At 38.6% G+C, this 27,969-nt stretch overlaps 1 protein-coding gene across 1 annotated transcript in view; it reads left to right on the forward strand.

Annotated features, from left to right (window-relative positions):
* The window catches only part of CDC42SE2 (CDC42 small effector 2), a 121,535-nt gene that overhangs the window by 71,506 nt on the left and 22,060 nt on the right, over positions 1–27,969 (forward strand). Inside the window, exon 3 of the mRNA XM_011951036.1 lies at positions 10,600–10,942. Within this exon, the coding sequence (XP_011806426.1) occupies positions 10,889–10,942 (54 nt within the window). The 5' untranslated portion in view covers positions 10,600–10,888. The remainder of the gene's footprint in view (positions 1–10,599; positions 10,943–27,969) is intronic.

Consider the following 27,969-nt stretch of genomic DNA (forward strand, 5'->3'; position numbering starts at 1 on the left):
TGTAAACTAATTCAACCATTGTGGAAGATAGTGTGGCGATTCCTCAAGGATGTAGAACTAGAAATATCATTTGACCCAGCCATCCCATTACTGAGCATATACCCAAAGGATTATAAATGATGCTGCTATAATGATACATGCACACGTATGTTTATTGTGGCACTATTCACAATAGCAAAGATTTGGAACCAACCCAAAATTCCATCAGTGATAGACTGGATTAAGAACATGTGGCACATATACACCGTGGAATACTATGCAACCATGAAAAAGGATGAGTTCATGTCCTTTGTAGGGACATGGATGAAACTGGAAACCGTCATTTTGAGCAAACTATCGCAAGGACAGAAAACCAAACACTGCATGTTCTCACTCATAGGTGGGAACCAAACAATGAGAACACTTGGACCCAGGGGACCATCACATACCAGGGCCTGTTGTGGGGTCGGGGGAGGAAGAAGGGATAGCATTGGGAGATACACCTAATGTAAATGACAAGGTAATGGGTGCAGCACAACAACATGGCACATGTATACATATGTAACAAACCACGTTGTGCACATGTACCCTAGAACTTAAAGTATAATAAAAAAAAAAAAATTTCAGTCAACAGCATGCTGTTCAGTACTTAAAATTTTCGAGAATCAACAATTATGTATTGTTTTTCGACTATGCAGGGAATTGGTGCTCCTAACTGCCGTGTTGTTCAAGGGTCAACTGTATATGAATATGTGTTTTGAGCATGATCCAAATTAGGCAAAATCCATTGGAAACAACCCATTGTAATGAAGTCACATGATGGAAATTTTATGCAGACATTAAAATAATGAATATGAAGACTAAGGGAAAATGTACATAGTGTTAATTAGAAAGAGCAGGAGATAAAATTGGGGATAATTCAAATGCATATACAATTATTTTTAAGGTATGTACACAAAAGGACAAATAAAAAATTTAATATACTATTATTCTAGAATTAATAATATATTAATTCTAGGAAGGTAGGGTTAATGGGTGATTTTCTTAATCTGTTTGTTTTTTTCTGAATATTTAATGAAACTTGTATAATAGAATTTGTGAGAACAAAAAACTTTGATTTAGAAGTAATCAAGAATAAGGAGAACATAAATTATTTGTAGAATATCCTGATTAATGTCAACATCATAGATTACAGAGTAATTAAGTTTAAAGTAGATATATTTTAAAAAATCAAATATATTTGTTTAATGTGTAGAAGAGCCTTGTGGTAAATCACCCTAACCTAACATATATTTCATTCTATGTAGCAGATGAGCAGTAATTTGGTAATTTTAAACGTTTCAACAAGAAACATATAATTTAGACATTTTTTTTAAAAAGCGATTAAATTAGCCTTCCTACTCTCTCATGTATACAGTTAAATTACTTTGCAGTTTCTGTGGCATAATTCATAATGATTTTCATATATTATTAAATTTATAAAAATACAAAAAAAAAAGAAAAAGTGTGAGTAAACTGTGAAATATTACCTGACCACAACCTACAAAATATTAATGTCCAAATTGAATTATAGAAGTAAAACTTAACAGAACTATAATGGGATGATAGGTTCATAATCCTGAGATAAAGCTTTCTTAAGATAAAACCACTAATCTATTATGAAAATTGACATTTGACTACATAAGGCTTTAACGCCCTGATATGAAAGGTAGAAACAAAGTTAAAAGTGATACAACAAAATTTATTGTGTGTATATATATATATATTTATATATATATATTTCTCCTTCAAATGATTGCTAGAATAAATGCAGTCTCAGTCAGAATCACAGGAGGCTTTTTTTTGGGGTATAAATTAACAAGCTGATTGTAAAATGTGTATGAAAATGCAAAGGACCTAGAAAATTAAAAGCAGTTTTGAAAAAGAGTATAATTGGAAGACAAATGACTACCTTACTTCTAAGTCTTACTATAACTGTACTGGCATTGGATTGACAAATAGACCAGTGCAGTACAATAATCAGCCTATAGATTGAATGTTACACAGTGATTTTATTTTATTTTATTTATTTTATTTTATTTTTTTAGAGAGGGTCTCTCTGTCGTTCAGGCTGGAGTGCAGTGGTACAGTCATGGCTCACTGCAGCCTCAACCTCCCAGGCTCAAGTGATCCTTCTGCCTCAGCCCCTCCAAGTAACTGGGACTACAGGTGTGTGCAACCATGCCCAACTAATTGTAGTTTCTGTAGAGGTGGCACTTTGCCGCCTGTTGCCCAGGCTGGTCTTGAACTCCTGAGCTCCAACAATCCACCCACCTACCTTGACCTCCCAAAGTCCTGGGATTATAGGCATGAACCCCCAAGCTCAGCCCTGATTTTCTTTTCTTTTTCTTTTCTTTTTTTTTCCGCCCAGCCTGGAGTGCAGTGGTGATCTACACTCACTGCAAGCTCTACCTCCCAGGTTCACGCCATTCTCCTGCCTCAGCCTCCCAAGCTGGGACTACAGGCGCCCACTACCACGCCTGGCTAATTTTTTGTATTTTTAGTAGAGATGGGGTTTCACCATGTTAGCCAGGATGGTCTCAATCTCCTGACCTCATGATCTGCCCGCCTTGGCCTCCCAAAGTGCTGGGATTACAGGCGTGAGCCTCCGTGTCTGACCTCAGCCCTGATTTTCAGTAAAGATGCTAAATTAATCTGATAAGCAAAGGATATTTTCAGCAAATGAACTAGAACAACTGGATATCCATACTTTTTAAAAAATTGGCCTTTATACTGTCAGAAAATAAAATTTAAGTAAAAACAGGTTATAGATATAAAAATAAAAGCTGAAAGGTCTAGAAAAAGAAACAGATTATCTTTGCAACTTTGGGATGTGTGAAAAAATTTTTAGAACCCAAAAAGCACAAATCATAAGAGATAAAACTTATGCATAAGACATTATCAAAGTTAAAAACTTAAACTCTTTGAAAGATGTTGTTAGGAAGACAAAGACCAGGACAAAATATTCACTCTGCATATATTGGAGAAAGGATTGACCTAGAATGTATGAACATAGCTCAGTGAGATGACGGAATTTTAAAATGGGCAAAAGGTTGGAACATATTTACCCAAAGAAAATACATGAATGGCCAAGAAGCACATGAAAAGACTTAATATCACCAGTTATCAGAAGAGTGCAAATTTAAACCACAGCAAGATACTACTGTACACCAGCTAGGATGACTAGAATTTAAAAGAGTGATAGTACAAAGAGTTGGTAGGATAAGGAATAACTGAAACTCATACATTGCTGGCAGGAATGCAAAATGGTAAAACTGATTTAGAAAACTGGTGGATAGTTTCTTAATAAAGTTAAAATCATACTTACTGTATTAACCAGTATTTCCACTCCTAGGTATTTACCCAGGAGAGAGAAAAACTTTTCACACAAACACCTCTTTTTTGTGTGTGTGTGTGTTTTTTAATTTACCACCTTCACCCCTTCTCACAAAAACCACTGTGTATACAGATGTTCATAATCATAACAGCTTTATTTTTAATAGCCAAGAACGTTAATGTCCATCAACAGATGGGTGGATAAACAGATTGTATAATATCCATATAATGGAAATCTGCTTAGGAATAAAAAATGATTTACTAATAGAGACAACATAGATAAATCTTAAAAACATGCTGAATGAAAGAAGCCAGATGTGAAAAAGAGTGCATGCTGTATAATTATACTTACATGGAACTATAAGAAAGTCTAATCTATAATCAGTCATTTTAAATATAAGGAAAAAATTCACCCTCCTATTTTGATAATTACACATGCATCCCTACCTCAGCCTTTTATAACCGAGTTCAGGGAACAATGGTTTGGACTTTGATTAACCACAGAGAAGTAGCTGTGTGATAAATACATAGTTTGAAAGATCATCTTAAAATAAGTTAATTTTTTTCAAAAGGGCCTTGTAACACATATGAGTATCAGCTGTTTCAGCTAGTTTGAGACAGATTTAGTGCTGCTACAGCTATGAATAAGCTTTATTGATAATTTATATTTGGTCATTGATTAATTTTTGCATTTCTGGCAGAAACCTCTTTGGCATCTGATGGAATTTCAGACCCCCTTCCCCAATAATTTTACCAGTTCTTCAAAAGTCTCTAGCAAGGGTGTTCACTCATACTTGATTCTGTGTTTTGCATTTCCACCTCTGATCTTCCTCAATTCATTATTATTAACTGCTCATTGTTAGCTTTTATTTTATTTATTTATGTTTTTGAGACAGGGTCTCACTCTGTTGCCCAGACTTTAGTGCAATGGCGCATCTTGGTGTACTGCAGCCTCGACTTCCTGGGCTCAAGTGATCCTCCAAACTGAGCCTTCCAAGTAGCTGACAACAGAAGTACTTGCCACCACACCCGGGTAATTTTTAAAATTTTTGTAGTTACGGAATTTTGTCATGTTGCCTGGGTTAGTCTCGAACTCCTGGTCTCAAGCAGTCCTTCTGCCTCAGCATCCCAGAATGCTGGGATTACAGGTGTGAATCACCAAGCCTGGTCCAGTATTGATTAATACTTTTTTTTTTTCTTTTTTGAGACAGGGTTGTTCTGTTGCCCAGGCTGGAGTGCAGTGGCACAATCTCGGCTCACTGCAACCTCCGCCTCCTAAGTTCAAGCAAGTCTTGTGCTTCAGCCACCTAAGTAGCTGGGATTACAGGTGCATGTGCCACCACACTCAGCTCATTTTTGTGTTTTTAGTAGAGACGGGCTTTCGCTGCATTGGCCATGTTGGTCTTGAACTCCTGGCCTCATGTAACCCTCCCACTTCAGCCTCCCAAAGTGCTGGGATTACAGGTCTGAGCCATCGTGCCTGGCCTACTTTTTATATTCACATTTCATTTAAGTTTTTATCATTTAAGACTGGGCGTGGTGGCTCATGCCTGTAATCCCAGCATTTAGGGAGGCCGATGCCAGCGGATCACTTGAGGTCAGGCGTTTGAGACCAGCCTAGCCAACATAGTGAAACCCCATCTCTACTAAAAAAAAATACAAAAATTAGCTGGGCGTGGTGGTGGGCGCCTGTAATCACAGCTACTCAGGAGGCTGAGGCATGAGAATTGTTTGAACCAGGGAGGCTGAAGTTTCAGTGAGCTGAGATCGTGCCACTGCACTCCAGCCTCGGTGACAGAGCAAAACTCTGTCTTTAAAAAAAAAAAAAAAAAGTTGTCATTTAAAAATACATATAAATTGCATAGTGTCCAGGCATGGTGGCTCATGCCTATAATCCCAGCATTTTGGGAGGAGGAGGCAGGCAGACTGTTTGAGCCCAGGAGTTTGAGACCAGCCTGGGCAACATAGTGAGACCTTGCCTCTACAAAAAATTTAAAAATTAGCTGGGCATGGTGGCGCATACCTGTAGTGCCAGCTACTTGGAAGGTTAAGGTGGGAGGATGGTGTGAGTCTGGGAGGCAGAGGTTGCAGTGAGCTGAGATTGCGACACTGCACTCTAGCCTGGGTAGCAAAGCAAGACCCTGTCTCAAAAAATAAAATTAAATTAAATTGCATAGTGCATACATGTATTATTTAACAAATAATTATAAAGCAAATACCTGTGTGGCTACCACCCAGGTCAAGAAGTGGAACATTGTCAGCATTCCAGGAGCCCATAAGCACCTCTTCCTATTTGTAATCCCTGCCCTCAGTCCTAGAGGTAACCATTCTCCTGATTTAATTATAACTTTCCTTGCTTTACTTTTATACTTATGTATGCATCTCTAAACAAAATAGTTTAAATTGTTTTTGAAATTCACAGAAATGATATCATTCCATGTGTATTGTGTCATGCTTCTTCTTTCGCCATGTGAGAATCATCTGTGTTGCCTGAAGCTGTCATTCATTATTGTTTTGTATGAAACCATAATTCACCTTTTTTCATTCTCTTTTTTTTCTAGATAGATTTTTAGGCTGTTTCTTCAAAGTTTGCAGCAAATTACCTGTTTTTGGTATAGCAGAATAGTGCAATTTTGCCATTTTAATTCTGGTAACAAAAAAGCATCTTATATCAATACAGGTTGGGCATCCAAATCTAGAAATCTGAAATGCTCCAAAGTCCACAACTTAAAAAAAGTTTTAAAAATTAAATTAAATTAAATTAAATTGTTTTGTAGAGATGAGGTCTTGCTATGTTGCCTAGGCTAGTCTCGAACTCTTGGCTTCACACGATCCTCATGCTTCAGTTGCCCCAAATGTTGGGACTACAGGTGTGAGCCATGTGCCCAGCCAGAATTTTTTGAGTGCTGACATGGACTAAGGAAATGTTCACTGGAGCATTTTGGATTTCAGATTTTCAGATTTAGAGTGTTCAGTAGGATAAGTGTAATGCAAATATTTCAAACTACAAGAAAATCTGAAATCTGTATTACTTCTCGTCCCAAGCATTTAGGAAAAGGGATATTCAACCTATATGCTCTTTATAATATATACAGTATGTTCATGTATATTAGCGAATTTAATCCTCATTTCAGACCTGTGAAATGGCAATGCAGTATTTCATTTTATTACTAAGAAAACTGAGGGTAAGCCTGGGCAACATAGTGAGACCCTGTTTCTACAAAAAATTAAAAAGTTAGCCAAATGTGGTGGCATGTACCTGTAGTCCCAGCTACTTGGGAGGCTGAGGTGGGAGGATCCTTTGAACCTGAGAGGTTAGGCTGCAGTGAGCCAGGATTGCTCCACTGCACTGCAGCCTGCGCAACAGAGCTGAAACTCTGTCTCAAAAAAAGAGAGAAAGAGAGAAAGAGAAGAGAGGAAGAGAGGGAAAGGAGGAGGGAGGGAACAGAGTGATACAGTTTGTCACTTGCCTAACAATTCTAAAAACTTAATGAAGTGCTATAATTGTCACAGATCTTTTATTTCAAAGTCCAAATTCTGAATTTTTGATTCAGTTTCACACAACTGAGCATTCTTAATTCCTGAACTGAGTTAGAATATTTTAGATTAAAAAACAAAAACAAAAACAACTTAGTTACCTGACATGCCCCACTGCCAGGTTTTTCACATCAAAATATTATTGTTTTTCTTTGGAAGTTGATCTAGAAAGCATTTTTATTAAATTGCGGGTAGGATGTTGGAATATAACTTCATTAAGTTGTCAGCAGCAAAACCATGCAGGTAGGAAGCTGGTATCTGCAGCGTTTGATTTAGGTGGTAAAAAGGAGGAGGAGGGGAACTGATAGTGGATAATATTTTGAGTACAGAATACTATTGCACTTTTCTCCTCATGTCAGTCTCATTTGTAAGCAAATTCAAGGAAGCTCACTAGCTAAGTGGCCTTGGATAAGCTGTTTAATGACCAAGTTCCATGATGTTCTCTTTAAAAGTCCCTTCCCTTTCTAAAATCGTGTGTCTTATGAATCTATGAGGTGATTAAAATATTCTCTTGTGCTGTAGACCAGTCTGACCCCTTAGTTACGTGTGGAATGTGCTGAGCTGTATTTAAAGCCAAGTTTATATGTTGATGTTATTGTAAAGTGACTCTCCTTTTGTTATCTAAAGATTTCAAAAAGTATAGGTTTTTAAAATGGTCATGTTTTAAGCAGCTTTCAGCTCAAGAAGTGAAAGTAACTATTAGTATAGTTATTATTAGTGGCAGTATGTTGAAGTTTTTTGTGAAGAATTCAATACTTCCTTGAAGGTGTTTATATGTAAATATGTTTTAAGTATATATACTTTAGAAAACCATTCTAGGCCAGGCGTGGTGGCTCACGCCTGTAATCCCAGCACTTTGGGAGGCCAAGGCGGGCGGATCACGAGGTCAGGACATCGAGACCATACTGGCTAACACGGTGAAACCCCGTCTCTACTAAAAATACAAAAAAATTAGCTGGGCATGGTGGCGGGCGCCTGTATACCCTACTCGGGAGGTTGAGGCAGGAGAATGGCGTGAACCCGGGAGGTGGTGCTTGCAGTGAGCTGAGATCGCGCCACTGCACTGCAGCATGGGCGACACAGCGAGACTCTGTCTCAAAAAAAAAAAAAGTTCTAAAAAGGAAATTTGTTTAGAAAAGCAAGAAGATGTATTGATATCACATTCCAAAGCATGTCTGAAACATTTTAAGATCTATATATTTACTTAAATAAAAATCCATGGAATTGCAAACATCTTCTTGGTTTGAAAATATATTTTAGCAGATCTGTCATCTAAGTGGAAATATGTAGCAGCAGAAGTTATTGTAGTTTAGGCCAGGTGAGGTGGCTCATGTCTATAATCCCAGCACTTTGGGAGGCTGAGGTGTGAGCTCAGCAGTTTGAGCTCAGCCTGGGCAACACGGTGAGACCCTTTCTCAAAAAATATTTTTTTAAAAAACTTCACAAAACCTTCTTAATGGGCAAGATTTTTGATCCAGGGTGAAATTAAACTTGTTAAATAGCAGCACTGAAATAATGTTCATGAGACTGTGAATTTAAGACTTTTTTCTTATATTCCTGCTACGAAGATTGGATGGAGGAAATAAGTGATACTATTCTTTGAGCTTATAAAACTTAACAGTATTTACCCGATTCATTGGCCAAAGACTGCCACTTCCTTGATTTAGAGTTTGGGTGAGATAAGGAATGTTCATCTCTGCTTAAATAAACATTCCAGGTTCTGTATTTTAATTAATGGCAAAAATGTAAACTTTTCTTTCTTTTGATATTCGTTGGACACATGCTTAAATCTTATCATGTCATTTTCCTGTATGTTAGAGGACTTGTCCTTTGGACTGTAGAATCAGGGTCCTGAATTCATGCCTTCTTATACTACCCAGATTTGTGACACTGAGGATGTGTGCATTAACTTCACATTACATCTTCATCTCTACAGCTACAGAAATTACTGTCACTTCTGTCTTTCCAGGTTTAGAGTCATGGCTTTGGAAAAAGCAAAAGGGAGGAATTTAATTTCACTTAATGTTCAGGACTCTGTGATCCTATAATGTAGTTGTTACTGATCTGTAGTTGGCAAAGCTTGTAACATGTATGGGGTCTCTTTCCAGAATTTACAAATAAGTGATTTATATTTCGCCATTTGGGACAAAAATGTTAACATCTCTTTGAACACAGTCAAATTGATACATCTTTAGTCTTTGATCTTTTCATTTCAAGGAAGGCTCTTTTTCTTCATTCTATACTCTACTTTTTAAACTTTATATCCATTTTTCTTGCAAACATTGTCTACACTTGTTGACTCTGCTGCCTTCCTTTCACTCACTTAACCTCCTGTAAATCTGATTTCTACCCACACCACTTTACTGAAACTGCTGTTGCCAGGGCCACACTGTGTTTGCTGCACAGTCTAAGGAATAGTCCTCAGTCTTTACTATCTCAGTGGCAGTGAATACTGCCACCCACTTTTTCCTTGAAACAGGCTCCAGTGACACCACATTTAACGGATTTTCCTCTTCTAATTCTGATAACACCCAAACCTCCTTTGTAGACCTCTCTTTTTCTACCTATGATTTAAATGCTGTTCTTACTCAGAGGACTCTGTTGAGCACACTTTGTCATGACACTGTTTTCCCTAGAGATCATTCATTGCTTTAGTCATAATCTGATGATTGTAAAACTTCTCCTTGGCTTCAGATCTGTGTATCAGACTGTCTGTTGGACATCTTCACTTGACTATTGTTGTAGTCTGCAAGTGATACAAACCCACTTCATCATAACTTCAGGCTAAAGAAGGAGATATGTTGCCTTACAAAACCAAATGTCTGGTGCACAGGTGAAACTGATCTTAGGGATGCCTAGAATCAGAGATTCATGTCATCTTGACTTCCCACTTCTCTTTTGCCTCTGCCTGTCAGCATTATTATCTCAAAACCGTCTTCCACATGAAGGTATAGGATATTATTGACTAAGGACATCCTTAAAGTCAACAGCTTGGCAGTCAGAAGGACAAAATAGGTTTAACTCTTTGTCTAACTGCAGATAGAAAATTGCCTGACAAGGATTCTAATAGACTCAGCTTGGTTTGCCATGGTGGGATATAAAGTATTTTGACTAACTTGTGTTCTAGTAATGATGGTGGGAGTGGTAGGGATCTAATAGCTTGATTCACAGAAGAAAGCCTAACTTAACCTCTACCTATTTTTCATGTACAGCTCTAATTCCAGTGGATAAGGTGATAATTTTGTTTATGGTTTTTGATGAACTGCACCTGCTTGATTATCTCCTTAGAATTCATTGCTATGTCAATTACTGTCTGAGTTGTCTGTGAGAATAAAGGACTCAACTGAAGAAACCTATATGAAAATGGTGATCATTATTTCTTCTTGGAATTAGAAACTTGTATGTGGCAGTCATAATGTTCTAATTAGTGATTTTTAAAAATTAACTCATTAAAATAATTCATACTTTTATAATCATAAAATAGGATGCCCTACAAAGGCAGAGATTTCTGTCTACTTTCACTGCTACACCTAGAACTTGACACTAAAAAAGTTGCTCAAAAAATAATTTGGTGAATGAATATCAGTTTGTTAAAATCTTGATTTTTTCTCAGTATTTACTTTTTTGGGTAATACTTATTTTAACAATAAAAGCTTTCAAGGATAAATAAAGTTTAACTTTTTTTTACTTTTTCTTTTTTTTCCCTAGACTCTCCGTTATAGTCCCTGGGTCAAGACAACAATTTTTATACCTTCGTTGTGGTTCAGAAAGGAGTCTCTGTAAAACCAGAAGCAAATAAAGGAAACAATCTGAATTTTTCTTTATTAAATTGACTGTGTAAGATACTTGACTTCCAGGAACAAAAACACAGTGAAATAATAAAATTTCATCTTGGCATCACTGGACATTCATCATATTGAGGAGCGTATTTTGTGGAACTTCCTGAGCTGAGATTTGGAACCTTCATTGGTGCTCATTTATACTGTGGACTGTAAGCATGAGTGAATTCTGGTTGTGTTTCAACTGCTGTATTGCAGAACAGCCTCAGCCTGTAAGTATGAAGTATGTGGACACATGAGGTGGGGTGTGTATTAAACGTACCACTCGTTCTCAAACTGAGAATTGGGATCCTAGCAGTAATTGCAAAGCAGTTCTAGAGAATACCATAGAGAATAGTTCAGTGGAACTCTGAACATATGTTTAAAAAGAAATAATGTTTTTAAAGTAAATGCTGTATGTCAAGAACTTTGCTAGACCATTCATCGTACATGACTGAAAGGATGTGTTCTTCTGTCAAATAGCTCCTGGAGGAATAGTGAGAGAGAAAGGAGACAATAACCTGAGGTAAAACAGGTAAATCAGCCTTGGAAGTCAGTGGGTGGAAGATGTGGCAGCCATATCGCCATCATATTCTTCTCAGCTTACCATCTCATTTTCCTCAAGGCAACCCTCTGAGGAATATATCATTGTCCTTATTTTTCAGTTGAAACAGGTTCAGTTTATTGCCCAAAGTCATATAGCTTGTAAGTGGTCTTGACTCACTTCTTGGTATATGCCTTGTTTTTGTCCTCTAATACATGCACATATTGTTACCTCTACCAAAATCCTGCCCTTCAGCCTCCAAATTCTTTTTTTAAGAATTTTATTTAAGAATTTTTTAAAATAAAATTTTATTAATTTTATTAAGACAGAGTTTCACTCTTGTTGCCCAGGCTGGAGTGCAATGGCGTGATCTCAGCTCACTGCAACTTCCGCCTCCTGGGTTCAAGTGATTCTTCTGCCTCAGCCTCTTGAGTAGCTGGGATTACAGGCATGTGCCACCACGCCTGGCTAATTTTGTACTTTTTAATAGAGACGGGGTTTCACCATGTTGGTCAGGCTGGTCTCGAACTCCTGACCTCAGGTGATCCACCCGCCTCTGCTTCCCAAAGTGCTGGGATTACAGGCATGAGCCACTGTGCCTGGCCTCCTTTTCATTTTTTAAGGTACCTAAATCAAATGTTACCTATATAAAAAATTCCCCAGCTTTCACCTGAATGAGATAATACTCATCTGTATTCCCACAGCTCTTTAGTTCATTGTTCTGTTATAGCATGGAACCTTTTGCATAGTAAATAACTGTTCTACGGTCTCTCCCACCACATTTTGAATTATTTATGAGTCTTCACCATGTTAACTTTGTATCTTCAGGATCAAATATAATATCTTGGAGAGTGTAGGTATACATGATTGATGGTTGGCTGGCTGAACGAGTGAATTGATATTTTGTTTTATTTATATATGTAACAACATAAGAGGAAAAATAAGGGTTAAATTTTAAAACTAGAATTGTACACATAACTCCCAATCTCAGGTGATTCACCTGCCTCGGCCTCCCAAAGTGCTGAGATTACAGGCATGAGCCACTGTGCCCTACCATATTGTTTTAATTGCTCTACTTAGTATATTTTGCTGTGTCGTAGGGGAATTTTTTTCTTAGCTCTTCTTTTCTAACTCTATTGGTGATGTCTTTTTTTTAAAGCTGGATTGTGGTTCCATGTTTTCTTACTATAGTTTTATTTTTTTTCTTGTTTGAGATATTTCATAATGCATATTTAAATCTTAGAGGTTTTTTTTTTAGGATTGCATTGAATTTATTTTATTTATTTATTTATTTTTTTGAGGTGGAGTCTCACTCTGTTGCCCAGGCTGGAGTACAGTGACGTGATTCGGCTCACTGTAACCTCTGCCTCCTGGGTTCAAGCGATTCTCCTGCCTCAGCCTCCCAAGTAGCTGGGATTACAGGCACCTGTCACCACGCCCAACTGATTTTTGTATTTTTCATAGAGACAGGGTTTTACCACATTGGCCAGGCTAGTTTTGAACTCCTGACTTCAGGTTGTCTGCCCACTTCAACCTCCCAAAGTGTTGGGGATTACAGGCATGAGCCACTGCACCTGGCTAGGATTGCATTGAATTTAGAGGCTAACTGGGTGAGAATTGACATCTTTAGAATTTTGAGTGATCCAGGCTGGGTGCAGTGATTTACTCTTGTGATCTCAGCACTTTGGGAGGCCGAGACTGGCAGATCACGTGAGGTCAGGAGTTCAAGACCAGCCTGGCCAACATGTTGAAACCCTGTCTCTACTAAAAATACAAAAAATTAGCTGGGCATGGTGGCAGGCACCTGTAATCCCAGCTACTCAGGAGGCTGAGGCAGGAGAATCACTTGAACCCAGAAGGTGGAGGTTGCAGTGAGCCGAGATTGCGTCATTGCACTCCAGCCTGGGCAACAAGAGCGAAACTTCATCTCAAAAAAAAAAAAAAAAAGAATTTTGAGTAATCCGGTTAGAAGCATGGCATATGTCTTCATTTATGTAGATCTTTTAATATTCTTTTTGTAAAGCTCTAAAACTTCATTACATAAGCTTGCACGTTTCATGTTAGACTTGTTCTAGATATGGCTTTTACTGTATTTCCTAGCTAGTTATTACTAGTGTATAGGAACCTAATAATTCTTATATGCTACTTTTTTATCCAGATATCTCACTGAACACTTGTGAACACTTGAATTTATTTATTTACTTATTTATTTATTTTTTGTTTTTGTTTTTCTTGAGACAGAGTCCCACTCTGTTGCCCAGGCTAGAGGCACGATCCCAGCTCACTGCAACCTCTGCCTCCCAGGTTCAAGCGATTTTCTTTCTTAACTCAGCCTCCTCAGTAGCTGGGATTACAGGTGCGTGCCACCATGCCTGGCAGATTTTTTTGTGTTTTTATTACAGACAGGGTTTTGCCATGTTGGCCAGGCTGGTCTCGAACTCCTGGCCTCAGGTGATCGGCCTCGGCCTCCCAAAGTGCTGGGATTACAGGTGTGAGCCACTTCACCAGGCCGAAGTAGTTTAATAGTTAGCGGAAATGCTTATCTCTTATAGATATCTCCAAATAGTGACTTTTTAAATCATTTTCACATTTAAATCATTTATCCTTTTGGGATTTTAGCTGAATTGACTCAGACCTCTAGTATAATGATCAGTATTGCCAGTGATGGCTGAACATCCTTCTTATCCTGAGTTTTTATAATCTGTGATATTATTAGAGATGACATTTTCAGTAGTCAAGGATTCTTAATAGGAACACTTGAGTCCTATTGCCATATTGTTTTAAGGATGCCTTGTAATTTTTTGTTGAACGTGGTATAGTGGGTAAAAGGAACCAAGGTAAATAGGCCCGTAGTGTGATGTTTTATGTTTATCTGGTTAGGGCCTAGGCCATTTTACTATTTGCTGTAGCTGTAGGTGTTGGAGGATAAAATTTCATCTGGTGTTCTTGTTTTTGTCCCCTTGTTGTCTTTGGGTTTCTCTAGAGACTTCTTCTTAAATAAGAGCTGAGACATACTGTTGCTTCATTTGTAATCCCCTGTTGTACAGGAGCCCTGTAGATGTGTTGGTAAGGTGTGGGGAAGGGAGACATTAGGTATTGCTACGATTATGTCTCAGTCTTTCAGTGAGCCCATGCACCTGGTCTGTGACCTACACAAAGTGCTTCTCAGTTTTGTTTTTTTACCCCTTAGGTGAGGCAAAAAGGGGTAGAGGAGACTGGAGTTGGATATTTCCCTTCTCCCCAAGTTGGTTAGTTTTTGGAAAAACGTAGTTGATTAGGCTCTGGTAAAATAGTTCCTCTTGAGAGCAAACCTTGTTAATAACAGAATAGTCTGGTGCATTTCATTGTTGCTGCCCTTCCCTTCTTTTTGCAGAAACACAGATTTTTCTCTGATCTTCACTTGAGAACCTGGTAAGGTTCCCTGAGGTAAAAACCCACAAAAGTGTAGGGGATCCCTAAGACTAGGTCCCCCTGGCGTCTTAAAGTTATTCACACTGAGCATCCAGCTATTCATCAGTTACAGTTTAGGTTTTCCTGCACTGGTACTAGATCCTGTGAAGGTTTCTGCTTGTTGATTTCTGTGTCCACCTGTCTGTCTCTCTAGTTTTAGGGGAAACAGTTTTCTCTGTGACCTCACTTCTCTGATGGATCTAAGAAGAGATATTGTTTAAGTTTGATCGGCTTTTTTCTTGTTACGTGGATGGAAGTGATGACTCCTAAGCTCCTTATGTGCCAGATCAGAAACCAGAAGTCAAGTTGCCATATTTTAAAAGATTTACTTACTGCCAGTATTCACAGGGTATATAATAAAGTGAATTCTCTTCAATATATGATAAATGTATAGTCACCAATAGCTGAAATAGGAAGACACAGATTAGGTATTTAAATGGCAGGACCATAAGACTCTGGAGTTATGAGACATCAGAAATACATTTTCTGCTACACAGAGGATTTGCAACTTGAGTTTCTCTCATACTGAAACAGGAAAAGTTCCCTTGTGCCCCTAGAAGGCATGCGACGGGGGTGTGGCTCACTTCTTCAGTGCCCTGCTGCTCAAACCTCTAGGGGAGCATACAGACAGGGAGCTGTGGGGCTCTGACCCCATCGCAATGTCTAGGGATGAATCTTTATAGCTGAAGCGCCAGAGGGCGTGTGTTACAGGGTACTTTTTTAGTTTGCCTTGTGTTAACCAACTCAGTTAGACCCTCTACGATGTCATAAGGACAGAAGGCTCTGTATCCTGGGTTCTTGCTTTGGTGTACTGAAGAATCGGATCACACGTGGGCTTGGAGAATGAGTGCAAAGTTTTCTTGAGTGGAATTAGCTCTCTGTCGATGAGGGATCCAGAAAAGAGATGGTTTTCCCCTGGAGTTGGGCTGCTCGGTGGCCCCAGCTCTCTTCTAACTGCCCCAGCCAAACTCTGCCACATCCAGCCAGTTGATGGCCTGCTGGCATGCTGGCGTCTGTTGGTGTGCTCTTCTGCAGGTGTGCTCCCTGGACGTCTTTTCACCTTCTAGCTGCTTGTGTGCTCCTCTCGATGTTTGGCTGCTGTGTGTCTGCCTGCTAGGGTCTTGGGTTTTTATAGGCCCAGGATGGGGGCATGGCGGGCCAGGGTGGTCTTGGAAAATGCAACATTTGGGCCTGAAAACAGGAGTGCCTGCCCTCACCTATGTCTCTCCGTGGGGGGGTGGAGCCCTAGCCAGGGACCTGCCTTTCTCTACCCAGCACTTCCTGTCCCCACTCCTATATCATTTAAAGGAACCACACTCTTCCCTTCCCAGCACTCCTGTATCAGTACATTTAATATGTTTGTTGTTTGTTATTGTTTAATGAATACATACTTAATATGAAATATTCCACAAAAATTCCACGAACACCTGATTTCTTACCTTTTTGATTCCTGAGAAAAATTACATAAAACTTAATGGGGCTTTGTGGTTACCATAATGGAGGAATAGCTTGCTTGTTGGCATCAGGAAACAGATGTAAAGAGTCACTAATAATTTTTGTTTCTTTACATTATACAAAGACATATCTTTGGCATTCTAAACAGTATCAAGACTGCCTTATCTTAAAGCTGCTTGGTCATCTGCTAAAGTTTTCTAAAATATTTACTGAAATAAAGTGCTGCATGCCAACTCTCCCACTTGTTCCCTGTCACCCCCTGCTCTTGCACATTCCATGTGTGAAAAGGAACAACCCAATATTGGGAAGAAAATAGAATGCATTTTTCTGAGTATAGTAGAATAGTCATTTTTCTCTTCCTACTCCTTCATTTTAATATAGTACAATGCAGAGTATAATAGAGCCCCAATGTTTTGAGCTGTGATAATCCAAAACTTACTAACTAACTGTAAATGCTGTAGTTGCTGTTGCTAGATATAGCTAAGGTTGTAGATTTTTAATTGGATGGTTGCTGCCCTGCAATTTAATTTTTTAAAAAGCTTTGTTAGGACCGGGCACAGTGGCTCACACCTGTAATCCTAGCACTTTGGGAGGCCGAGGCGGGTGGATTGCCTGAGCTCAGGAGTTTGAGACCAGCCTGGGCAACATGGTGAAACCCCGTCTGTACTAAAAACACAAAAAATTAGGACCGGGCACAGTGGCTCACACCTGTAATCCTAGCACTTTGGGAGGCCGAGGCGGGTGGATTGCCTGAGCTCAGGAGTTTGAGACCAGCCTGGGCAACATGGTGAAACCCCGTCTGTACTAAAAAAAAAAAAAAAAAAATTAGCCAGCTTGGTGTTATGTGCCTAAACTCCTAGCTACTTAGGAGGCTGAGGCAGAAGAATTGCTTGAACCCGCAAGGTGGAGATTACAGTGAGCTGAGATCGCGCCGCTGTACTCCAGCCTGGCAACAGGACGAGACTCCATCTCAAAAAAAAAGGTTGTCAGCTCTTGACAGAACTGTAGTGAATTCTTCACCAACTTATTGAGCATCAGAATACTGATCAACTTCTAAGGTAGCTTTAAAAAACAAGGAACCCTGATTTACAGAAAAAAAAAGCCACTTTTCATATTATTTGCCTTCCCGTCTAATGGTTTCCCACATAGCACTGATTTTTTTGTAATGCTGTTTGTCTCTAGAATGTTATTTTGTTTTTGTTTGTTGTTTGTTTTGTTTTGTTTTGAGACAGAGTTTTGCTCTTGTTGCCTAGGCTGGAGTGCACTGGTGCGATCTCGGCTCACTGCAAGCTCTCCTCCCGGGTGTAAGCAATTCTGCTGCCTCAGCATCCTGGGTAGCTGGTATTACAGGCACCCTCCACCATGCCCAGCTAATTTTTGTAGTTTTAGTAGAGATGGGGTTTCGCCATGTTAACCAGGCTGGTCTGGAACTCCTGACCTCAGGTGATCCACCCGCCTCGACCTCCCAGAGTGCTGGGATTACAGGCATGAGCCACCGCTCCCAGCCTTTTTTTCTCTCTCTCTCTTTTTTTTTTTTTTTGAGGTGTCTCGCTCTGTCTCCCAAGCTGGAATGCAGTGATGCGATCTCGGCTCACTGCAACTTCTGCCTCCTAGGTTCAGACCATTCTCCTCCCTCAGCCTCCTGAGTAGCTGGGACTGCAGGCATGCACCACCACACCCGCTTAATTTTTATATTTTGGTAGAGATGGAGTTTCACCGTGTTGGCCAGGCAGATCTTGAACTCCTGACCAAGTGATCCTCCTGCCTCAGCCTTCCAAAGTGCTGGGAATTGCAGGCATGAGCCAACATACCTGGCCTTGGAATGTGTTATTATGGATATGTACACAGTTACAGTACATTTGTAACAATAACACTCTGGTATTTCTACAGTGAGCCAGGTAGTTGTGAGATAACAGTGAGTACAACAGATGTCATCTCTATCATCATCTCTCTCACTTTAGTGGAGGACATATTTACTGTACAAATAAGTATGTATGATATCAGGTGGTGATAAGTGCACTGTGGAAAAAGAAAGCAAGAAAAAAGAGAATGACGTAGGAGAAATGGGGATATTAATTCAAATAGTGTGTTCAGGGAAGGCCTCTCAGATTAAGTGCTATATAGGCACGAGTTTAAGGGAGTAAAGTACACAGATACCTAGGGCAAAGCACTTCGAGTGAGTAGTAAGTGCAAGGTTGGGTGTGTGAGTGGAACATCAGAGAAGGCAGAGTGACTGTGAGGCATGGGGCCAGTGGTGGGAATGAGGTCTAAGAGTAACCCAAGGGCCTGTTCATGTTTGGCCTTCCAGGTCATGAAAAGACTGGTTTTTATTCTTTGTGAAATAGGAAATCATTGAATGGTTTAGAACAAAGAGCCAAAGTATGCAGAAGAACATACCTATTTTTTCTAGTGGTTTGACTTACTGTATGCTCAGAGAGCACTGACAAACCATACTGCACACTGTATGTAGCCCAGTGAGACACCTCACTCCTTCATATACACTTAGCCTCCTCAGCTGTCTGGAGTTGAGTATGGAATATGCTCTGCAGTAAGGTTGCAATTATTCCCTTTGTGGCTTTTCTTTCTGCCGTTTGCTGTTCTGATGTATAGTTTTAACCTATAATAGTCAGAGTGGGGGCATGAGGATATGTGCAAGTGATGGTGCTGGACTTGCCCACAGTGAAACAAAGGAAGTGCAGTGTGCTCAGTGTTTAGATGGTTTAGGTTACTTCAAGGGAAGTGGTTGAGGAAACAGAGTGGGGATAGATCAGTTAGACAGCTAAGGATTGCTTAAGACCTTAGACATTTTAGAAAACATCAAAGTTAGGCCAGGTGCAGTGGCTCACGCCTGTAATCCCAGCACTTTAGAAGGCCGAGGTGGACTGATTACCTGAGGTCAGGAGTTCGAGACCAGCCTGGCCAACATGGTGAAACCCTGTCTCTACTAAAGATACAAAAAATAGCTGGGCATGGTGTCCCATGCCTGTAATCCCAGCTCCTCGGGAGGCTGAGGCAGGAGAATTGTTTGAGACCGGGAGGCAGAGAGTTGCAGTGAGCTAACATTGTGCCACTGCACTCCAGCCTGGCCAAGAAAACAGAAAGAGAATCAAAAAAAAAAAAAAAAAAAAAAAGGAAGAAGAAAAAAAATAAGAGAAAAAAGAAAACATCAAAGTTAACTACTGCAGCCTCAGAGGATGAACCAACAATTCCATGAAAGGTGGCTGGAGGAAATTGTAGCTGAGGGCACTCCATGAGGGGATTTATGTAAAACAGAAAAGTGATTGCTCAAAGTGATGGATCTCCATAGCTTCTATGCTATAATAACCTCATATAGCACAGATTTGTATAGAACTTCCATTTTCAGGGACCACATTTTACACCCTAAATTAGGTATGAGTATAGTAAAAGTGTCATCTTTTTTCCTTTTTCTGAAAACACAAATGTGCATGTTCCTGATTTAGTTTCACACAATCACATTATAAAACCATATTCATTTCAAAATGCTTAAACTAAATGAATTTACTTAATAAGGACTGGATGTGGTGGCTTATGCCTGTAATTTGAGCACTTTGGGAGGCCAAGGTGGGTGGATCACGAGGTCAGGAGATGGAGACCATCCTGGCTAACATGGTGAAACCCCGTCTCTACTAAAAATACAGAAAATTAGCCGGGCATGGTGGCGGGTGCCTGTAGTCCCAGCTACTCGGGAGGCTGAGGCAGGAGAATGGCATGAACCCGGGAGGTGGAGCTTTCAGTGAGCAGAGATCGCACCACTGCACTCCAGCGTGGAGACAGAGCGAGACTATCTAAAAAATAGAAGAAAATTAGCCTTGTCAGTTGAGAAATGAAAAATAACCCTACTTTTTAGAAAAACATCATAGAAGACTCATTCAAATGTTTTAACTGTACTACCAAACCTAGAAATTCTAAAGACTAGTATATTGGAACTACCTCCCCTGCCTTAGGGCTGACTATTCTATTTTCTTGTAGATAGTCACTTTGGAATGTAGTGGATGGTATTCACTGTATATTGTACCTCTTCAGCTCCTTTAATATAACTGTGGAGAAAGTTCAAATTTGTCTATATGTACTTGAAAACAAACTAGAAAGGCTGTTTTCAAAACTGGAACAGACAGGTTCTGGTGTTCCAGTACCATTGTCTGTGCCCTTAACCAATTAGGAACTATTGGTAAGCTAGTGTCCGTAGCATTCAGTGTGAGTTCAAGATGGGGAAAAGGGATAAGAAGGCAGTAGAAAGCTATTTATGTTTTGAAAGTATAATGCTTTTATAAGTTTGTAAATGTCAGAGAAGAAATTTTGCTTTGATGTTTTTCGGTTCAGAATGTAGTTGATCTTCAGTTCAGATTGGAGTTTTTTTTTTTTTTTTTTTTAACTACATACCTCAAGTTGAAGCAAGCAATTTCTTTGTAAACCATGTGGTTGTTGCAATTTTTGGTTACTTAAAATGTGACGTCAGCAAAAGTAACATAATAATCAGTCTTTAAAAGAAAAATTAAATCTTCTCTCAAACTGTAATATATTTGGTACAAAAAATGTGAAACAGGCCAGGTGCAGTGACTTGCACCTGTAATCCCAACACTTTGGGAGGCTGAGGTGGGAGCATTGCTTGAGCCTAGGAGTTCGAGACCAGCCTGGGCAACATAGTAAGACCTTGTCTCTACAAAAAAATTTTAAAAATTAGCCGTGTGTGGTAGTGTGTGCCTGTAGTCCCAGTACTCGGGAGGCTGAGTTAGGAGGATTGCTTGAGCTGGGAGGTTGAAGCTGTAGTGAGCCAGGATTGCACCACTGCACTCTAGCCTGGGCAACAGAGTGAAACCCTGTCTCAAAAAACAAATTATAGATCTATATAATTTTATGTTTTATATATATATTACAGGTTAAAATATATCAAATATATATATGTATATGTGTGTATGGTGTATGTGTATATATATGTGTGTATATATGTAAAAAATGTAATGATGCACAACAACAAACAGATATAAACTCCTGCCTAATACAAATGGTCTGTTGGTGGACATTTGAGTAGTTTCTAGTATTAAGTTTTTTTCTGTTACAAACTATGCTATAAATTCTTGTACATGTCTCAGTATATACATGACTTTGAGTATACTTGTTTCTGTAGCATATATATCTAAAAGTGGAAATACTGAATTGTGGGGTGTGGGCATGATCAGTTTCACAAGATAGTGCCAAATTATTTTGCAAAGGGATAACTGCTCCCACATTAATGTGTTACAGTTCCGCTTTCACAACGTCTTCATTAATGCTTGTTTTTTCACGTTTTGATTTTTGTCAGTCTGATGGGTAAGGTGGGATTTCATGGTATTGTTCTTTTCTGGTTGCTAGTGAGGTTAAGTGAAGCACTTCTTCATGTGCTTGTTGCTCAGTACGGTTTCCTCTTGTGTGAGAGACATGCCTGCTTATGTCTTTTGTACATTTTTAAAATTTCTTATTTATTCATATACTTCCCTCTTCTGAATACAAATTCTTTGTTGGTTATGTGTGATTTAACAAAGTACCTTTTTTGGCTTATATTTTTGTGCTTAAGAATTTTTTCTTACCTCTCATTCATAAGGATAATTCACCCAAATTTCCCTATAAAAGTGGAATAATTTTGCCTTTTACATAGAAGCCTGGAGTTGATTTTTGAAGAAGGGATTTAATTATATTTATTTTTCATATGGGGAACCCTCTGTCCCACAACGACTTCAAAAAAGTCTTTCCTGGACATACACGGTGGCTCACGCCTGTAATCCCAGCACTTTGGGAGGCCGAGGCGGACAGATCACAAGGTCAGGAGATCGAGACCTTCCTGGCTAACACGGTGAAACCTTGTGTCTACTAAAAATACAAAAAAATAGCTGGGCGTGGTGGTGGGCGCCTAAAAAAAAAGAAAAAAAAAGAAGTCTTTCCCTTCCCCACTGGTATGCAGTGTACACGATCAGGCTTCCGTACATGCATGAGTCAGACTCTAGATTCTGTTTCACCATTTGTTCACCCTGGTGCCAATAGATGATGATACACAGTGTCTTCTAGAGTTTGCATTAATATTGTTTTGATATCTGGGAGGGCAGATCCCTTTGTCTTCACCTTTTGTTGTGTTTTGGCCAGTCTTAGTCCTTGACTATTACGTATCAGTTTTAAAATTAGTTTGTCAGGTTTTCCATAAGGCCTGTTGGGATTTGGATTAGACTTGTATTGAATCTCTATATAATTCCCATTTGTGAAACTGGTGTGTCTTCATTTTTAAGCTATTTCCATAAAGACTCTTTTAATACTTATATTTTTAAACATATTCAGAAGTAGACAATAGTATAATGAGCCCCATGTACCCATCTCTCAGCTTCAACAACTTTAATTCTTGTCTAATCTTCACCTCATTCCATCTACTTTATCCTTTCCTCTATTATTTTGAAGCCAAATCTGAGACATTATATCATTTTGTCCGTAAATATTTCAGTATCCCTAAAAGATAAGAACTCTTATTTAATGTAACCACAATACCATTATAATACCAAAAATAATTTGAAAGGATTTTACATGTAAATGTACAGTATAAAAGTTATGAAACAAATATATTATGAAGCATATATTACTCGTTAAGAAATAGGACATTGCCAGCACCCCAGAAGCCTCCTTGTGTCCTTTCCAATTACACACATCCCTTTTCCAACACCTGGAGGAATTGCTGTCCTGATTTTTATGGTAATCACTTCCTTGTGTTTTATGATTTTACCGTCTATATATGTATCCCTAAACAATAGAATTTAGTTTGCCTGTTTTAACTTTAAATGGAGTCATTACTGGTTGTAATCTTTTGTGTTTTCTTCTTTAATCCAATGGTATATGTATAAGATTGATTCATATTGATGCAGACAACTAAATTTTATGTTCATTTTTCTTTAACATTTTCTTGTTTGGCTGTACCATAATAGATTTTTCCATTCCAGTTGTTTTGATAAACCTAGTACAGGACTATTATGCACAATGCTCTTTTGTGCATTTGTGTATGTGTAGCCTGGTAACATGTGCACAAGTTTTTCTAGGGTATATACCTAGGAGTGACATTACTGGGTCTAACAGCTAAGGAAGTTACCTTTACCAAGCAAAAGGAAATTCTTTTAGACTTGATGTTACCATCTTACATTCCCACCAGCTGTTTGAGTGTTCCATTGTGCCATATCCTCATCAACACATGGTATTTTCAGACTTTAAAATTTTTATCAATGGGGGAAGAATGTAGTAACAGTTCTTTGAAGGTTAGCCTCGTATTGTTTTGCATTTTAATATGAGAATGAACAGTAACTCTGACTTATTAATAGGTTGTGAGCTTCACAAATAAGAGATTTGTTGAAGTAACCCCAGTTCCACACTTCCACACCCTTTGTCATCAGCATATCCCATTTCTGTTACAGTGTAAGACTAGTTATTTCAGAGTACAGAAAAAGACACATTTAGATGAACTGAAGCAGATTAAAGTGACTTTATAAGACAACATCTTTGTTTTTATGTTTAATTTCAAGTATGGTTAAGCATTAATTTAATTCAGTGCTTTCTACTTATTCTGCTTCTAGTAACTCTTACAGAAACAAGTGTAGTCAGTAACCAACAGACATCCATGTCAGCCTATATATGACTTATTAGTAGAGCTTAATTTTTTAAAAGAGATGAAAAATAAAGAGAAGGTCTAGTATTTTCCTCCCACATTCCAACAGTTCATTTTATGTGCCCCCTTTGGGTGAGCACATTCCATGTTGTAGACCATTGATTATAGTAGTCAGAGCATGGAGCTCTGGAGTTCAGAAAAAGTATTTTATTATTGTTGTTATGACAAAAATAATTACCATGTAAAGGAAAAGAAAAGAAACTCAGGGAGAAAATTTATGAACAAAAGAGAAAAGAAACTTATGGTTAAATCATTTTTAAAATACACATGGCAAATAAGCATCAATTTTTTTTTCTGTATGCCCATTGGAAAATATCGTCTTGCTTCGTCTAACAGGCAATGTTAAGTGGAGTCACTATGTGTTCCTCTTAACTGGAAGATTTCTTTCTTTTGGTATGAATACTGAAGCATTTATTTTACCTTTTTTTTTTTTCTCCCCAGCAGAGACAGGGTCTTGCTTTGTTGCCCAGGCTGGTATCAGGCTCCTGGCCTCAAGTGATCCTCCTGCCCCAGCCTCCCAAAGTGCTGGGATTACAGGCATGAGTGACCTAGCCTGGTCAAACATTTCTTTAGTTGTTTGAAAGTCATCTGACCGTATCTGGGAAATTATGTTTATTTAGAAAACATAGCCTTTAATTGCCAATTCTGTTATTGTGTAAATGATGTGCAAATCTCCATGTTTTCATGAGGTGACTAATTATTAAAATGGCTAAAGAGTTGCTTCTAGACCAGGCGTGGTGGCTCACGCCTGTAATCCTCCCAGCACTTTGGGAGGCCGAAGCGGGTGAATTGCGAGGTCAGGATATCAAGACCATCCTGGCTAACATGGTGAAACCCCGTCTCTACTAAAAATACAAAAAACTAGCTGGGCGTGCTGGCGGGCGCCTGTAGTCCCAGCTACTCGGGAGGCTGAGGCTGGAGAATGGCGTGAACCCGGGAGGTGGAGCTTGCCGTGAGCTGAGATCGGGCCACTGCACTCCAGCCTGGGAGACAGCGAGACTCTGTCTCAAAAAAAGAGTTGCTTCTAAAACACTAATAGCATGAAATTTTTTAAAACTGACTCTTGGGGTTTTATAAGCCTAGACACAACAAGAATGAAGAGGATTACGCCTTTGTCTTTCTAGAGTTGGTGAGGATTGGGTTCTGATTCTAACATGGCCTTGATGTATACAAATAGGAAAAAAAGGAATACTGGTGAGGAACTCAAAATTGCATTATTTTTCAAATCAGTAGTGAGTTAAGACTAGGTAGTGCATTGTTCTAGAAAAATAAAATGTTTTTGCTGATATGTATCTGTGACTAAAGGGAAGTTAGAACTTAAGTCATTATCTGGGATTTAATAGTGGTATTTTAATAACTATCTGGGGCTGGTATTTATGATGTTTATAATATATTGAACATTTTTAGAAGCACTTTTTAAGAATCTGTTCATCTGTGATGTAAACAGATGGTATAAATCATTCATTTTTTCATCCTCTCAAACTTGTTCATATTGAGTAGGAAATATTACAGATACATTTTATTAGCAGCTCTCATGTAAGACAAATTTTAGATCAGATCTCAGTTCTCTTTTTAAAGTACTCAGTACCCTAAAGTTTGGTCGGATCTCTTATCACCCTTGCACATAGTAAAAATTCTTCTGGTTCTTAGATATTTCTGGTATTTATGTTGCATCTACTTTTGTCGATTGAGCTTTCTTACAGTTTCTTGAAAAGGTGTTATGCTTACATTCTTGTTTTAGCAGATGGTATATTGTTTGTTTTATATGTGATTTTGTTTTGTGAAATGAAAATAATTTTCATACAGTCTTAAAATTTTAGATCTTAGAGACATCATAGGCAAATGTAGTCAAATACATGTGGGCACGCGTGCATGCAGATTTGGAAACTATACTAAGAAGTTAATTAGTAAACTAAGATCAGCGAATTAGTGGCAGAGCCTTTTGCATTTTAAGACCAGTTTTCTTTCTAGTATATTTCAGTAAATTTTACCCAAATAGAAATGAACATCCAGGTTGGATATAAAGTTGAGTTATGAGACTGTGTAGATTCACAGCACTAGGTGATAAGTTACAGTGAAACAAGCAGTGTTTCAGTATTGCAGAAAGCATTTTTTTGCTACCAAGTGTTAATTATTTTCTGCCGTTTTTGCAGACTGTCTTAGTTCAAATGCTTTCATATATATTAACTTCATGAGAAACATGTCTGTCATTTTAATTTCTTCATTTCCCCCTCTTATCCCCTATCACTGTTTGTTTTGGTTTGGTTTTGGTTTTATTTGTTCTTGCAGCATCTTATCAGTTTTACCATGAGATACTTATGGAGGATATTAGAACAATTAATGATAGTTTCATTAAAAGTTAAGCAAACAACTTTGGGAGGCCGAGGCAGGTGGATCACGAGGTGAGTTCAAGACCAGCCTGGCCAAGATGGTGAAACCCCATCTCTACTAAAAACTACAAAAATTAGCTGGGTGCGGTCGCAGGTGCCTGTAATCCCAGCTACTTGGGAGGCTGAGGCAGGAGAATCACCTGAACCCGGGCGGCAGAGGTTGCAGTGAGCCAAGATTGTGCCATTGCACTCCAGCCTGGGCAACAGAGTGAGACTCCGTCTCAAAAAAAAAAGAAATAAAAAAAGTTAAGCAGACATTGTGTGTGAAATTTGTGACAGAATTTTTTTTTTTAACTAAGCAAGCCAGAAGCAATTCCAGTGCGAAGTGTGGTATAAGAAAAATTAATTATAGTACAGTACTTGACTCAATTGTAAACACTTTTCACATAGAGTTAATATAAACACTTGATATCTGTATCTCAATTTTATATAGTAAATGTTTGGAGGGAATTATATGACTTGCTTTGAAACACAGTTGTTCGCACAGTGATGTGAAGGAAAGAACAGTGGACAAGGAAGACTCCCAGATCTGATTTTAGTTAGCTGTGGGACTTTGGCAAGTAATACCTTCCTAGGTACATTGTATACTGTATATATAGAGTGGATAGGAACAATCCCAGATGGACCCATAATGGCAGAAATTTCTAGTGAAAGGTTTTTAACACCATTGACAAATATATCATTAATACTTGAAAGAGCTAGTTCAAATGAGTTTCTCCCTTCCTTTTTTTTTTTTTTTTTTTTTTTTTGACCTATTTTGTGCTTCGGTTTTCATCCTTGGAATATGTGACTTAAACCAGATACTAATTTTAAATAGAAGGAGAAAAAAAACTGTTTTCACTTCAGGTTTCTCACTGAGAGGTGAGAACAACTAGTTCCTTCAATTTTGCTTTTAGCAATTTGGCCCTTGAAAAGGTCACTATAGATTTGCTTTAGAGATTCCTTTTAAAAACAAATTTTGGGGTCTCTTGCAAACTTCTCATCTGTCACAAGCTGCAAAATACATACTGAGTAAGAAAAGGTTAGTTGTCGGACAGATACCGACAGCACCACACTTAAGATTAGATTGTAAATGCATTACCAGCAGCTCACCTATTTATTTATGAATATTTCCAGCACAAAATATCTTTCCTTTCTGTACTTTGACTTAGATAATTCTCTGCTTATAATACTAGCTGGTTTTGGTTTCTCTGTGGTGATCTATGGTGTGACTCTCATCTCCTGTAGAGATAGCTCCTTATATAAACTCTGTCACTTGAGGGCCACTGCTGGCATTCCAGTGAGTGAGCTAAGCTCTAGAAGCCAGACAAGTAGAATTTTTTATTTTTCTCACCATAGAAGATACAGTACAAGTTTGTGTATAGAAGAAGTTTATTATTTTCTCAAGTTTTGACCTAAGAGAATTTGGAATCCAAAGTAGGCTACTCAGTTATTGAAGAGCGGACTTTTTTCCCAGTCTCTGCAGTATCTAAAACCTTGTTTCTCTTTCATTTGTCCCTTAACATATTAGAAATTTTTTGTTATATTCTTAGTAGAAACCAGACTTCCACAGGCAGTTTTATCAACTCAGATTACCACCCATGGAAACGGTGGATTCAGCTTCTTGAACATGAGTATCCAGGACCTGGACACTGTTAATACTCCCATCTTGACCAGGCATGGTGGCTCATACCTGTAATCTTAGCACTTTTAAGAGGCCAAGGTGGGTGGATTAGTTGAGGTCAGGAGTTC

Source organism: Colobus angolensis, unplaced genomic scaffold (assembly GCF_000951035.1).
Source record: "Colobus angolensis palliatus isolate OR3802 unplaced genomic scaffold, Cang.pa_1.0 Scaffold314, whole genome shotgun sequence".
Lineage (NCBI taxonomy): Eukaryota > Metazoa > Chordata > Mammalia > Primates > Cercopithecidae > Colobus > Colobus angolensis.